Source organism: Schistocerca cancellata, chromosome 2, assembly GCF_023864275.1.
Source record: "Schistocerca cancellata isolate TAMUIC-IGC-003103 chromosome 2, iqSchCanc2.1, whole genome shotgun sequence".
Taxonomy (NCBI): Eukaryota; Metazoa; Arthropoda; class Insecta; order Orthoptera; family Acrididae; genus Schistocerca; species Schistocerca cancellata.
Window position 1 is genome coordinate 143,202,588 of NC_064627.1, and position 15,450 is coordinate 143,218,037.

The following is a 15,450-nucleotide window of genomic DNA, read 5'->3' on the forward strand; positions in this document are numbered from 1 at the left end:
ACCTGAAAGTTAGCAAAGTTCTCTGTATTGTTTATGGGCCTTTCGGCAAATCAGTGTCTGTACTGTTCAGTTAGTTGTTGTCTTTGCTCCTTAAATTATATATATTCCGTCAGGATTTTCGATTACTCATTGTACACAGTGTTTGACATAATATTTGCTCTGAAGGTAGTAATCAAATTAAAACTGTGCTGGTCCTGATTGTGTAGACTTCAGTTATTTGTTTGTTCATATATGAAGAAATAATGGCAATACCTGTGTGGCTTTTTGGACATAAGTAATGGATTTTGACAGCTATAATGTAAATGGCTTTTGTGTACTTTTCAGATAATTGGCAAAACTCTACCGTATGATAATCTGAATGAAATCAGGCATCGACTGGAGGAGGTTTCACCAAATCTGGTTCGGTACGGCAACGTGGAAGAAGCAAACTTCTTTGTCCAAGCTACAGAACTGGCAAAGGTATGGTCGGTCTGCCTCTCTCTCTCTCTCTCTCTCTCTCTCTCTCTCTCTCTCTCTCTCTCACACACGCACACACACACACACACACACACACACGCACACACACACATTGAGTAGACACAGATCAGAAATTGTATTTAGTTACAGATCAGATTTCTGCTTTGAAGATTTTTTTGGGGAAGAGGATATAGCTGTATTTGTCACAACCATATAATTAGGTATGTCAATATTGCTAAATTCCATTTTTGACCGTGCATTCTGCTATTTCAGACCTCTGATTTTGTAAAAAGAAAAAGAAATGGAATACACAGCCATATGTTCAAAATATTTATGCTTCAGACAACTAGTTTCAGTGCTACATTTGCATAATCTTCAGATACTGTCTATCGAAAAACAACTTATATAGTTACAATGCCTGTGTCTAATAACTTAAGTAATGTGAAAAATAAAATACCGCAACTGCTTTAACATCATAAAAGGAACAAAATACAACCAAAGTACACTTGGAGTGTGCACATGAGTACATGGATAGTCTCAAACTATTGTAAATTTTGGAAAAGGGCAAAATATTAAACATGATACAACTGATATACAGTGATATACAAAAAAACATGATATGCAGAAGGTTGTAGAAGTGGTGTAAGGTATGAAACGGCAGCAAGGAACCCACATATTGTAGTTCAGCTGCTAGCAAAGTGTACAAGCATAACAACATATGTAAATACAATATTTAGGAAAGATGACCTCCAAGGAACAGAAGTAACAGCCTGATCTGAAGGGCTTGGTTGATGTAAAGGACGTGGAAATATTTGTGAATGCTGAAATCTTAGGTGTTGTGCACAATCATACCTGTATTTAAAAAACAAAAACTTACGAATAGTAACAAAACTAAAATAAAAATAAACGGCCAAAAACCATCCTTTGGTATCTAATACTCATTTAAAAAGAATCATCTTATGTAAATTAGTTGAACACTGTCATGGTCAGTGTACCTGCAGCAGTACTAGGACAGTGTGGTACCATTATGTTTGGCTGCCTATAGCTAATGTCACATCAAAGTTGGGAGCAAGTATGGAACACTATCTGATACCCCATTAAATTCTTACCATTCGTACCAGACACCAAAATGATAAAACAGCATATTCTCCAAGAAAGGTGTAGAGGACAATAAAATGAAAAGAATTTTGGAAGTTCCACATAAAAGAATACTTTGGTATAATTGAGAAATTGGTGCAACTAGAACATTGCAGCATTCCATCAACTTAGGAATTGTATGAGCCTTTTCTGGAAGAAGAGAGAAGCTAATGCTTAACTAGAACCTTCCCCCCCCCCCCCCCCCCCCCCCCCAAAAAAAAAAAAAAAAAAAAAATCATAGCATTTAGTTAATCAATGTTTCTGAGGAATTACCTATGTAAATATTGGAACGCAAAGTATGATACATTGTGACAATCCATGACAAACAGTGTATGTAGAATGGTAGGCCCAAAATCGGTTGGGGGGGGGGGGGGATTATATATCTACAAAGCTTTTCCAAGATGTGAACACTTAGAGGGTGCTGTGGTTGTGTTTTGTTCCTGAAATGATGTTAAGAGTTGTGGTATCTTACTTTTTTCCATTAATTAAGTTGCTAGCCACCAGGATTGTAATTGGTTTTTGATAAAGGGGACCTGAAGATGATGCAGATGAGCATTGGAACTAGCTGTCTGGATAACAAATACTCTGAAAATATGGTATTCAGTTTCCATTACTTATATTGTCAGTTGCTGTCCCACATCCACAAGAAGAATGCACTTTCACAATTTGATTTTGTGTCCCAGATTATCTTCTTAAATTTCACACTACTTTAGATCCAAGGAAAGTAGTAGTAGTAGTAGTAGTAGTAGTAGTAGTCTGCTATTATTGTTGTTGTTATGGTTATGTTGATTAAGTAGCTTGTATTATCTATGGGGCATTCACAATAAGTATACTTTATCGAGACTCAAATGTGCATACTACAACAGGTGTACAGTATAGCGTTTATTTTGCGGTACTCTTTTTCCTTATATCTTGCAAATATTTCTTTAGAAAATTCAGAGAGATGATATGCATTCTAATCACAAACTCGTAAGCACCTTGAAGATGAGGTTTATTCATATAAAATGACTTATTGATGCAGCTAAGTTCTACATTCATAGAGTTAAGTTACTATTTCTATAAAGAGAAGACTGTCAACAGCCAGTTTTGAGTGGCATCAAATTTGACTTTGTCCCCAAACCTGTATGCTTGTGCATTTTTTTCTTGCCACTCTCACACAGGGTGCAGGAGGTTGAGGGAATTAGCTCTATCCTGCACAGACAACGTTACAGAAAGTTTTGTGGATTGGAAAAGGTAAAGTCCACCAGCATTATATGCAGAATTGGCCATCCAGTTCGGCTGATCTGCACTTGAAGGAACACATCTGGGACCCTACCGGGTGCCAGCTCCACTTCCACAATTGCTGGCCCATAATTTACTGGAATTGCATGACCTTTGCATAGAAATGTGGTGCTACTCACCTCCATAATTGTCGATACCATGCAGAAACACTACTGAATTGTGTTCCGAAGGTGGACCAACACACTATTAAGCAGGTGGTCATAATGTTTGGCTCATCAGTGTATGGCGTATTTCCAGCAGGAGATATGGAATCCAGATCCAGAGTATTAGTGAGTGTCAAGACTGAAATACACAGCTATGGTAATGGACATTTAAATGGTTCAGTAATTGGAGCTGAAATTCGCTTGTAAACTGATAACTGAATGTGTGACACTTATTGCTGGAATTCATGGAAATTCCCAAAAATGAAAAAAATGAGGTGGACAGGGTTAGACTGGCTTACATAGAACTGGACTGCAACTCTCTGGATATACCTCCAGTCCTTAGTCTGTTTGAACAGTAAAGATTCAATGTGCTAGGTAGTGCCAGCAGAATTTGCTCCTGCGAAGGGAAAACAGGTTTTCTGGGAGCTCATTGAGAGCATAGCCCTTGACAATCATTTGGTTTCATCAAACCAATGCACGCTTATATAAGTGGCCTTTATTGTTGTCATTACATTAATCTTTACTAGGCTATCATAGGGTCCAAGTATGATTGAAAGAGAAATAAAAGTTGAATGATGCATTACAGCATCTATGTTTTTAGCAACTGACAAGTACATGGTACATGTTGTGTGACATTCCTAAAAGCATTTCAGTATACTCACTTGTGCATTCAATGCACAAAGTCCTTAGTTTTTCTTTGTTGCATACTTTGTGAAGAATAGATGTGTATTTTGAAGCTTGATTTTTTTAAAATTATTAATATGTAATGAGTATGTTGCAACTTCTCAAAAACGTTATTTTGCATTTTGCAAACAGAAATTACAACAATGAATAGTGTTTGATACTATCATTATTTGCGATAGAAGAGGAGGATTATCTAGTTCCTAGTTAACATATTTACTTGATTATCAGATGAGGTTTTGTCCCAAATTCGTAATTTGAAAAATACAGAGTCGCCTTAAATATGCAGATTAAACTGATGTTGCTTAGGTCAACATTCTTACGTCGTCTGATAGATTAATATAAGAATAGTCCTACATTTACTTTGGAAGTTGAGTTTACGAGCAGATTTAATTTGGAGGGGTTGGAGGGGATCAGTGGCACCAGCTTTGTCAAACACTAGGAGGAATATGAGTGAGAAGACCTGCCGGTCCTGGCAGCCAGGTATCAGGTCTTCTGATTGACTAGGATTATTGATGCCATAAGAAAGGCAGCTTGGTTGTTTAGTACAAGCCAATAAGATGTGTCTGCAGTATTTGCAGTTTACTTTGGTGATACTCAAAATGCATTTGGTAGGTAAGTGTTGAAAGAATTTCGCAAGTTTTCAAACGGATGCATTGTATTTGAAGTGACATGTTTTTTTCAGCGCTTGATAAAGAGAAAGTCTTTGAAACTATTAATGTGCTAAGTTTGCAGATGGAAATTAGAGTTGAGGAACACTCCATACAACAGTGCCACTAGTATGGGATTACTATGGAGACTTAAATTTTGAGATCAGATAGTGCAGCCTTAAAAATGGAAAACTCAAACTGAAAAGAAAAGTTTTTCAGCTTTGTAAAATGGGGGAAAAAAAAACAAATGAACAGTTAAAGAGAGATTTCAAAAGGGAACTGTTTACAAAATTCTCGTGCATTCAGGCAGGTATTTAATCCCAATTTTTTAAAAAAATGTAATGTTTATTAATCAGAGGACATCAAAAATAAAATTTTCTCAAGGAACCTCTGAAGAAAAGGGAGGGGGGGGTCATCATCTTATTTTCACTGTCGCCATATACTTCGGTAAATAAGGTATACCATTTTACTAGATCTCTTTCATGTGCTCTGTCCGTCCTACTTGGGTCTTTGGAATCATTCTTCTTTCTACCCAGTTAAGATATCTTTCTTTTACCTTTTTACATTTTCCTCGACAAAGGAAATGCTTGACAACCATGCAGTACCTGTATTTAATTTGTATTTCTTTACTCTGTTCCTGTAGTTCCCTATTTCAGCATCTGATGAAGTTACTCTTCGTGTTTCTCAAATAACATTTATGTCAGTCTTGTCTAATTTATGTAAATTCTTTGTATTTTGTTTTCAGAATGTGAAGACCCAGCTAGATAGCTTACCTCTTGATGTGAAGCAGAAAGAACTTGAAGATTTCTTCATGACTGATACCATAAGCAGAGCATCACCAACTATGGCGAAATGTGTCCAGGCTGTCCTCAAACAAAAACAGTCTAAATATTAATTGTGCAACTTTCTTGCTACAGTGTAGTCTGATTGAAAACATTAAATTATTTCTTAGTGATAAATTATTTATGTACATATATTTATCACACATTCATAACATCTCTATAGTTTAGACCTGTTTTGAATGATTTCCACTAGGTACACTACAATTATTGAGATTATTGCTTCTCATAAGTATGGTCTGCAATTAAACAGCAAAGTTCATAATGTTCAATCATGCAACATTTTTTCATAAAATATTTATCTGCTTCCAGCATTGTAGTTGTGTGTAGCTAGTGTTGGGAATTGAAATTTGGATTCACGTTTTGTAAGATACGGAGGATGAGAGTTTATTTTTGTGTTTTTGTAAATAAGGTGATGTAAAGTGTATTGTCTGTATTGTCTGTCAAGATGTGTAGAAATTAAATTTAATGAATACATTACATCTTTTGATAAATGACATTTGTATTGCATTATCAGTTCTTGTTGAGGACATAGTTTTTATCATGGGAATGTAAGTAGCAGAGAGCAACTTTTGGGTATGGGGTTGGTGAAAACTGTGCAAGACTAAATAATTATTGCTGTTTTGGAGGTATCATGAACCTGAAGAGTTTATTCTTTTTGTGGGATGTGCAGAATATTATCGTATGGAAGGTTCAAACGTACTTTAGAAGAAAGTTATCCCACCTCCCCCCAACCCTGTCGGAAAAAAAGGTTGAAAGGCCATACAATCATTCAGATCATTTACTAATATTATTATTAATACACCTAAAACACTGTCCTCTCCCTCCCTCCCTCCCCACTGTACCCACTGTATAGTGCATAATATCATATTCTTCTTTTTCTCACAATACATTGTCTCATTGCTCTATGACACACAGATGCTAATGATATTTAATAATTATATCAAGTGTTCCAAAATGAATATTGGGGTTTGAAGGCATTTAGCATTTATTACATTCAACTTACTATTATAAATAATACATGAAATGATACAACAATTTAAACAGTTTTGATATGTACATGTACATGTACTGTGTGTACTATTAGAAAGCACTTGTCGCAAATATGGTGACTAGTGAACAGAAAGCTTTTTGTGTTTTACAGTTTGCAAGGACTGAGTCTGTTGTTACAGTGCAATATGCATTCTGTATCAAGTTCTGTTGGAATCCTCCCAGTGATAACAGCATCTGAATATGTTATCAGTTTGAAGGTGCTGCCTGTCTTTGGAAAGGAAATAGTATGGGACACTTACAGCTATATCCTTACCATTTGCAGTTGTTACTACAGACTACAGTTCACATGCAGTTGCAGTGGGGGTCCTCTAAATTGAATGTGCTTTGTGCCATACGCTGGCAGAAAGTTTATGGGCCTTTCTTTTTTGGTGAAGCAACTGTAACTGGTGTTATCTGGAAGCTCTATAACTATGGCTCTTTCTACATTTGGAAGAATCTGAACCACAGAACTTTATTTGGCAGTAAGATTATGTGCCACCTTGATGGCTACATGACTGATTAAACAATGTTGCTTCTGACCACTGGATTGACTGCAAGTAGCTGCATGACAGAGCTTGTTTTGCATTCATATTCACTCGATCTGATGCCATGCGATTTTTATCTTTGGATTTGTAAAGGATCTACTCAGAAGGATTGAAGCAGTTTTTGCAAGAACTGCTCTAGACACACTGATCAAGGTTTGGGAAGAACTTGTCAATCAACTCGATGTCTACCCTGTGACGAATGGTGCTTGCATTGAAAACTTGCAAGAAAATCTGTTTGAGAAGCTCCTTCATTTGCTGTATTATTGATAATTATAAATTGAATGTAATAAACACTACAAAGTGTTAAAGCATCTATATCCATTTTGAAACACCCTTTGTATTCCACTATAAACTTTTGCATCTCTGGGAATGGATAATGTTCCCACCAAATTTTTAATTAATAGTAATTCATGATCATGACTAATTTTATGAATATACCAATTTTAGTTTACAATTTTTTTTCCAAATAAGAGATACACTGATGAGCCGCACGTTATGACCATGTGCTTAACAGTGTGTTGCTCTACCTTCAGAACATAAGGTAGCAGTTTTGTGTGGCATGGATTGCATGAGTCAATAGTAGGTTTCTGTAAGTATTCAGTATCAGATATCTACCGACAGATCATGCAGTTCCCATAAATTACAAGCTGATGGTTTGTGGTTGTGAAGCTCGCACTTGATAGCATCCCAGATGGGTCCCATTTGCTGAAATTGGGTGAACTGGCTAGCCAAGCTATCAATGCGAGTTCACTATCATGCTCCTCAAACGACTGTAACATAATACGGTATTTGACTGTTTTCTGGAAATCGTCATAAATGGTTAATTATGTCATTTTATGCACATAACATGACTTTTTCCTCCTCATGAATTTCAGTATTTTTTTTTAAAAAAAAGAAAGAAATCTGAATTTTTAGTTCAAACAATTTGAAATTCCACTAAAATGCTCAATTTGAGTCATGATGCCTGTGACATCACTGGCTAGCATGCTGTTCATTCACAGTGGTATCGTGTTTTGGTATTTATGTTTCGAAAAATCGGTTACAAGTAACATGTAGTGCCATATTGTACAAATACGCCTATAAAAGATCCTGAAAAATTGTTTTTGGGTGTTCCAAAGAATGAGAAGATGCATAAAAAGAGGTTACAACTTGCCAGTAGAGATCCAAAACAGGTGACAGTCACAAAGTGTGTGTCTGTGGGGATCATTTTGATGTAGATAAAAACTCCACATGAACACATTGTCCCTTGTAGTGTAATGCAATGTTTGCAAGATCTATCCTTGTGAGGAGCAATCCTGTTTTCCTTCACTTAGTATTACTATTGTCTTCTGTGTACTTTATTCATAGTGCAGTTATGTCAGAGCTTTAAATTCTATATCGTATTACATTTTTAAATTCTATATCATATTACATTTTTGTAATAGAAGGAAACATTCCACGAAGGAAAAATATACCTAAAAACAAAAATGATGTGACTTACCAAATGAAAGTGCTGGCAGGTCGACAGACACACAAACGAACACAAACATACACACAAAATCCAAGCTTTCGCAACAAACTGTTGCCTCATCAGGAAAGAGGGAAGGAGAGGGAAAGACGAAAGGATGTGGGTTTTAAGGGAGAGGGTAAGGAGTCATTCCAGTCCCGGGAGCGGAAAGACTTACCTTAGGGGGAAAAAAGGACGGGTATACACTCGCACACACACACATATCCATCCACACATATACAGACACAAGCAGGTACTTCCGCACATAGAGGCAGAGCAGTGGAGGGATGAGAACTGCGCATGTGCGGCATCAGTGTGTGGCAAAGGAAGTCCACATTGCCGAACTGTGTTGCTGCAGACAACAGCTGGGTTCATTTACCTAAGGTACATTGTATTATACGTTCAAATCTATGAGGGGAATAGTAAATATTAAAACCAATTTCGGTCAGTCGTCATGAGAGAAATTTAAAAAACGTCTTGATGACGTTGTGTCCACAGATTTACTGTGGGCTGTGGGAGGCGGGAACAGCTGACACAGCTTTGTGAAGATGTGAAGTACAAATTTTCTCAAAATGACAATTGTCTAATGACAATATCATTGAAACTGCTTGTAGTAATTATCATTTATTGCGATTTGAACTGTATTATAAGTAAAAATTTAATAAATGAGAAAATTAACTTAAAGCAAAAACCGAAATCATTATATTTGCTTGACAACTGCTTCCACTCAATAGGATTTTTAAGAATATGTATGAGGTGTATGTGTTTGATTGTAGTTAAGTGCAATCACAGCGCATAAAAAAGAATTAGTGGTAGAAAAGACTAATGAAAAGACTGTTGTAAAAATGGTTAGGACATTGTCATATTTTTCGCTGTTAATGGGCATTATGATGTAAACTAAATCGTTCGACATTACAGTGAGAGACCGCATTTATAATCCATTGAACAAGCAAACAATTAACCATCATCTGTGAATAACTGCAGGGAATGATGACCAATAAATCGAAAACCACCGATATCTCGTCAAGTAACAGTTACAGTCATTTTATGGCCTTATCCAGTTCGTAACTTGAAAATAACAGGGATGTACAAGTGGAAATATCAGACTTTTGACAAATTTATGCAGCTGCATTCTCACGTGGTACTAGAGCATACAACATGGTGGGAGAAGCTTAACTTTTCCTTGGGCAATATGTTGAACATTATAGTCTGCATAATTCAAAGGATACAAAGTCCTAATCAAAAAGGCCATGAAGTTCTCGTTATTACGTATGCAACTAATATGTTGACAAGCACATTTTAAACCACAAGTTTTTAAAACTAAGAAATATTATTTATACTTTGTTTCAAAGTCTACATAATAATACCATTGTCATTTCTATTTGAGTCTGTTTCCGAACAATCTGATTGTAAATTTATGATGATAGGTTTAAGGCTAATATCCACCATCACTTCCCTGCTGTCAAATTATTGTTTCTGAAGCTTTTCAGCTTGCCACACAGACTGTGCCCATGCTTCAGATGTTGTCTATTGGCTCATGCACAAGCGATTCAGTGAATGTTATCTTGAATGGTTTTTTAATCCCATATAGCCATATCCTTTGCTCAAATTAATTCCATAGGGCTACACTGACAGTGACACATAACTGAGAGACCCCATTCATGTTAAAAGAAGTCAAGTTTGTATGTTCTGCCACGTGACTTGTATAAATTAAGGAGCTGGAGGAGATTGACACAAATCTGATTTATACTGTGCTTAATATTTTTATTTTTAAGCCAGGGAAAAAATATCCATTTTTCTGGTGTTTGTACTTGATGTTTTGTCTGTAACAGTTGAAATATAACTGACAATGACCAACTTCGAAGCAAATGCCAAGAATTGTGAATAACGTCATGAGACTGACAGCGTTCATTTCCGAATGGTAGTCGCTGCTGTTTTTGTTACACGTAATTACAAGTTTCTGAGAGTAAACAGACCCAGAAGAAGAGTCAGCATGCTGAATAATTATCTGAGAACCTATTCCTATGAAAACTTTTAAACCACCAGTCCCATCATTCATTTTCCAGCAGATTTCCTGGAATGATTCTTATTGACCCTTGTTTCATCAAGGTAATAAACTGTTGAACTACCCCCTTCTCGTGTATCGTGAATCTTTGTATGGGATGTAGGTAGTGCTGCATCTCTTATCACTTTTTTGGTCTAAAAATTCTCTTCTTAACATATCTGGAACAAATGTCTTAAAACTCTTTGCATTGACGAAGCACTTACCATTGAAGCCGGTTTTCTCCTGCCTAACTGTAACATGTTCTTGTGATGTTGGGCATTCATAATTAACATGGAGTACTTTGAAACATTGTTGTTAAAACCATCCATTTGTGTTACAGGTTCCTTACAATTTTGATGCTTTCTAGGCAATATGAAACCAACTTTTTCTACGGTTCCTACAGCTCTGAACTCTTTTCAGTTCTCTTGCTGACACCACATGGTTCTGGACTCTGTTCTTGTGTCTTCAAATGTCAACAGTAGGAGGCCTGTTTTCAAATTCACGTTTGAAAAAGTTATAAATGCGGTAAATAATACCCCTCGCCTGGTTGTGAAGCATTTCAGTTTGTTGCCGTCATCTGGCTTTTAAAATTGCACGTAAACATTCACAGTGACTGTTGAATGAATAATTTGGATGTCATGAAGTACGGCAACAGTGCAGCATCTAGGAGTGAGATTCTTGCTGTCTAGCTGTAACTCGCTGCTAGCCGCTCATTAAGAGAATGAATATTATTGGCTGCCAGTGGCTAGTGGAGGGGAATGCGCAGAACGGCTGAAAATTAGGCCATCGTCTCGCCATAGAGCGCAGTAGTCCACAACCCCACAACAGGCCACAGCAGTCTACCCACCCCACCGCTGCCCCACACCGAACCCAGCTTTGTTGTGCAGCCTTGCGCGCGAAGCAACAAAAGTTTCACCATCCTGGCCATTCTGTGGCCGTTTCTAAGAGTGGTAACTGATGTGACACTGATCCTTCGGCCTACCCTCCCTGGCCACCCCTTGGGAGGAGGGTCAAGCTGGCTGGCTTGGGTTGAAACCTTTCCCTCGGTATCTGGTTTGCACCGGGATGGATGGGGGAAATTTTGCCACGACTTAGCCTTTGTTTTTCGTGGAGATGATTGAAGATAAGTAGGGCGAAGTGGAATCGATGAGTAAAATGCAGTCTGGTGCTTTGCTAATAAAGACATCTTCTGCTGCCCAATATGGCGCCCTGCATGCTTGTGACCATCTCGGTGACGTCCCAGCCTCTGTCACGCCCCACCAGTCTTTGAACTCGGTACAGGGCATTATTTTCCACTGAGATCTTCTTCTCCAAACTGACGAGGAGCTCCGTGCTAACCTCGAGCGGTGAGGGGTTTGTTTTATCCGCCATTTGCAGCGAGGCCCTCCTAACAATCGCACCACTACGGGTGCCTTTATCCTGGCCTTCGACGGGGATGTCCTCTCAGAGGAGATCAAGGTAATGGTGTATCAGTGTGATATAAAACCTTATATTCCACCACTGATGAGATGCTTTAAATGCTTATGGTTTGGACACATGTCTTCCTGCTGCACCACTGATCCCCTCTACGGTGACTGTGGGTGCCCCCTCCATGAGGGGAGTGCCTGTGCTCCCCCACCACTGTGTATAAATTGTCATGGACAGCATTCTCCACGCTCGCCTGTATGCCCGGTGTTTGTGAAAGAAAGGAGGATTCAAGAGTACAAAACCTTAGATCGGCTCACCTACACTGAGGCTCATCAAAAGTATGACCGGCTCCATCCCATGTCTATGTCTTCTACTTTCGCTTCCGTTACGTCCATTCCCCCTCCTACCTCCTCCTCTTCCCAGCCCCATCCCCATTCGCCCCATGCGGAGATCTGGGGTGCAGATTTCTTGACCTCCGCTATCGGGTGGAGAAATGTAGGGTGCCCCTGAATAGGTCAGGTGTGCACTACACGCAGGAAGCAGCTACAAGGGTAGCGGAGTACGTGTGCTGTGCACATGTGGGTTTTTTAGGTTAGAGAATTCCCTCTCAAGGCCCGACAAGACGCCTCCTGAGACGCAGCAAAGTAGTAATACGCAAAACGCAACAGGGAATAACAATATTAATGTGGCAATAGTAAACTGCAGGAGTGTCTATAGAAAGGTCCCAAAACTGGTCTCATTAATAAATGGTCACAATGCCCACATAGTACTAGGGACAGAAAGTTGGCTGAAACCAGATGTAAACAGTAATGAAATTCTAAACTCAGATTGGAATGTATACCGCAGAGACAGGCTGGACAATGAAGGGGGAGGCGTGTTTGTAGCGATAAAAAGTGCAATAGTATCAAAGGAAATTGACGGAGATTGGAAATGTGAAATGATTTGGGTGAAGGTCATGGTTAAAGCAGGCTCAAACATGGTAACTGGATGTCTCTATAGGCCCCCTGGCTCAGCAGCTGTTGTGGCAGAGCACCTGAAGGAAAATTTGGAAAATATTTGGAGTAGATTTCCCCACCATGTTATAGTTCTGGGTGGAGATTTTAATTTGTCGGATATAGACTGGGAGACTCAAAGATTCATAACGAGTGGCAGGGACAAAAAATACAGTGAAATTTTTTAAAGTGCTTTATCTGAAAACTACCTTGAGCAGTTTAACAGAGAATCGACTCATGGCGATAACATTTTAGACCTTCTGGTGAGAAACAGACCCGAACTATTTGAAACAATTAACGCAGAACAGGGAATCAGCGATCATAAAGCGGTTACTGCATCGATGATTTCAGCCGTAAATAGAAATATTAAAAAAGGTTGGAAGATTTTTCTGTTTAGCAAAAGTGACAGAAAGCAGATTACAGAGTACTTGACGGCTCAACACAAGTTTTGTCTCAAGTACAGATAGTGTTGAGGATCAGTAGACAAAGTTCAAAACCATCATACAATATGCATTACATGAGTATGTGCCAAGCAAGATCGTAAGAGATGGAAAAGAGCCACCTTGGTACAACAACCGAGTTAGAAAACTGCTGCAGAAGCAAAGGGAACTTCACAGCGAACATAAATATAGCCAAAGCCTTGCAGACAAACAAAAATTACGTGAAGCGAAATGTAGTGTGAGGAGGGCTATGCGAGAGGCGTTCAATTATGTCAAAGTGGTAGGTGGATCAAAACAAAATGTCCAGAGATTCTGTGACCAAAATAGTACTGAAACAAGAGGATGACAGACTAAAGGCCGAAATACAAAATGTCTTTTCCAAAACTGTTTCACAGAGCAAGACTGCACTGTAGTTCCTTCTCTAGATTGTCGCACAGATGACAAAATGATAGATATCAAAATAGACGACAGAGGGATAGAGAAACAATTAAAATTGCTCAAAAGAGGAAAGGCCACTGGACCTGATGGGATACCAGTTCGATTTTACACAGAGTACGCGAAGGAACTTGCCCAACTTCTTGCAGTGGTGTACCGTAGGTCTCTAGAAGAGTGTAGCGTTCCAAAGGATTAGAAAAGGGCACAGGTCATCCCCATTTTCAAGAAGGGACTTCGAACAGATGTGCAGAACTATAGACCTATATCTCTAACGTCGGTCAGTTGTAGAATTTTGGAACAGGTATTATGTTTGAGTATAATGACTTTTCTGGAGACTAGAAATCTACTCTTTAGGAATCAGCATGGGTTTCGAAAAAGACGATCGTGTGAAACCCAGCTCGGGCTATTCGTCCACGAGACTCAGAGGGCCACAGACACAGGTTCCCAGGTCGGTGCCATGTTTCTTGACTTCTGCAAGGCGTTCAATACAGTTCCCCACAGTCGTTTAATGAACAAAGTAAGAACATATGGACTATCAGACCAATTGTGTGATTGGATTGAAGAGTTCCTAGATAACAGAACGCAGCATGTCATTCTCAATGGAGAGATGTCTTCCGAAGTAAGAGTGATTTCAGGTGTGCTGCAGGGGAGTGTCGTAGGACCGTTGCTATTCATAATATACATAAATGACCTTGTGGATAACATCGGAAGTTCACTGAGGCTTTTTGCGGATGATGCTGTGGTGTATCAAGAGCTTGTAACAATGGAAAATTGTACTGAAATGCAGGAGGATGTGCAGCAAATTGACACATGGTGCAGGGAATGGCAATTGAATCTCAATGTAGACAAGTGTAATGTGCTGCGAATACATAGAAAGAAAGATCCCTTATAGTTTAGCTACAATATAGCAGGTCAGCAACTGGAAGCAGTTAATTCCATAAATTATCTGGGAGTACGCATCAGGAGTGATTTAAAATGGAATGATCATATAAAGTTGATCGTCGGTAAAGCAGATGCCAGACTGAGATTCATTGAAAGAATCCTGAGGAAATGCAATCCGAAAACAAAGGAAGTAGGTTACAGTACACTTGTTTGCCCACTGCTTGAATACTGCTCACCAGTGTGGGATCCATACCCGATAGGGTTGATAGAAGAGATAGAGAAGATCCAACGGAGAGCAGCGCACTTCGTTACAGGGCCATTTAGTGCGAAAGCGTTATGGAGATGATAGATAAACTCCAGTGGAAGACTGCAGGAGAGACACTCAGTAGCTCGGTACGAGCTTTTGTTGAAGTTTCGAGAACATACCTTTGCTGAGGATTCAAGCAGTATATTGCTCTCTCCTACGTATATCTTGCGAAGAGACCATGAGGATAAAATCAGAGAGATTAGAGCCCACACAGAGGCATACAGACAATCCCTCTTTCCACGAACAATACGAGACTGGAATAGAAGGGAGAACCGATAGAGGTACTCAAGGTACCCTTTGCCAGACACCGTCAGGTGGCTTGCGAGTATAGACGTAGATGTAGATGCCTTCAGCCTCCTCCTGCCTCTCCCACTCCCCCTCCCCATCAGTACCCATATCCTACCCTTCAGGCACTGCTCCCCCTCCCCCACTGGAGAAGTGCTCCCCTCCTTTGGCGGCCACCGGTGCTGGAGCTCCCTCCTGGGACTCCTCTTCCCGGCACCCCCCTGAAAGGCTATCTAAGGCTACACATCAGCAGCACAATCTGCGGCCAGTGGGCACAAAGATTGCCTGGTGTAATTCCGCACCCGCCCTCACTGAAGTCTGCCCTTCTCTTCCTTCCCAAGAGAAAAGCAGAAATGCAAGAACAAGGGCAAGGCTCCTCCAGTACCCACTGAGGTGCAGCCTTCCCCT

The 15,450-nt window shown here is 39.3% G+C and overlaps 1 protein-coding gene across 2 annotated transcripts in view; it reads left to right on the plus strand.

The window, feature by feature from the left end:
* Positions 1-5,684, plus strand: part of LOC126161429 (NADH-ubiquinone oxidoreductase 75 kDa subunit, mitochondrial) — a 107,220-nt gene extending 101,536 nt beyond the window's left edge. For both annotated transcript variants that reach the window (XM_049917230.1, XM_049917229.1), the window contains exons 13-14: positions 325-459; positions 5,094-5,684. In XM_049917230.1, coding sequence (XP_049773187.1) covers positions 325-459; positions 5,094-5,243 — 285 coding nt within the window. In that variant the 3' untranslated portion in view covers positions 5,244-5,684. The remainder of the gene's footprint in view (positions 1-324; positions 460-5,093) is intronic.
* The last annotated feature ends 9,766 nt before the right edge of the window (positions 5,685-15,450 follow it).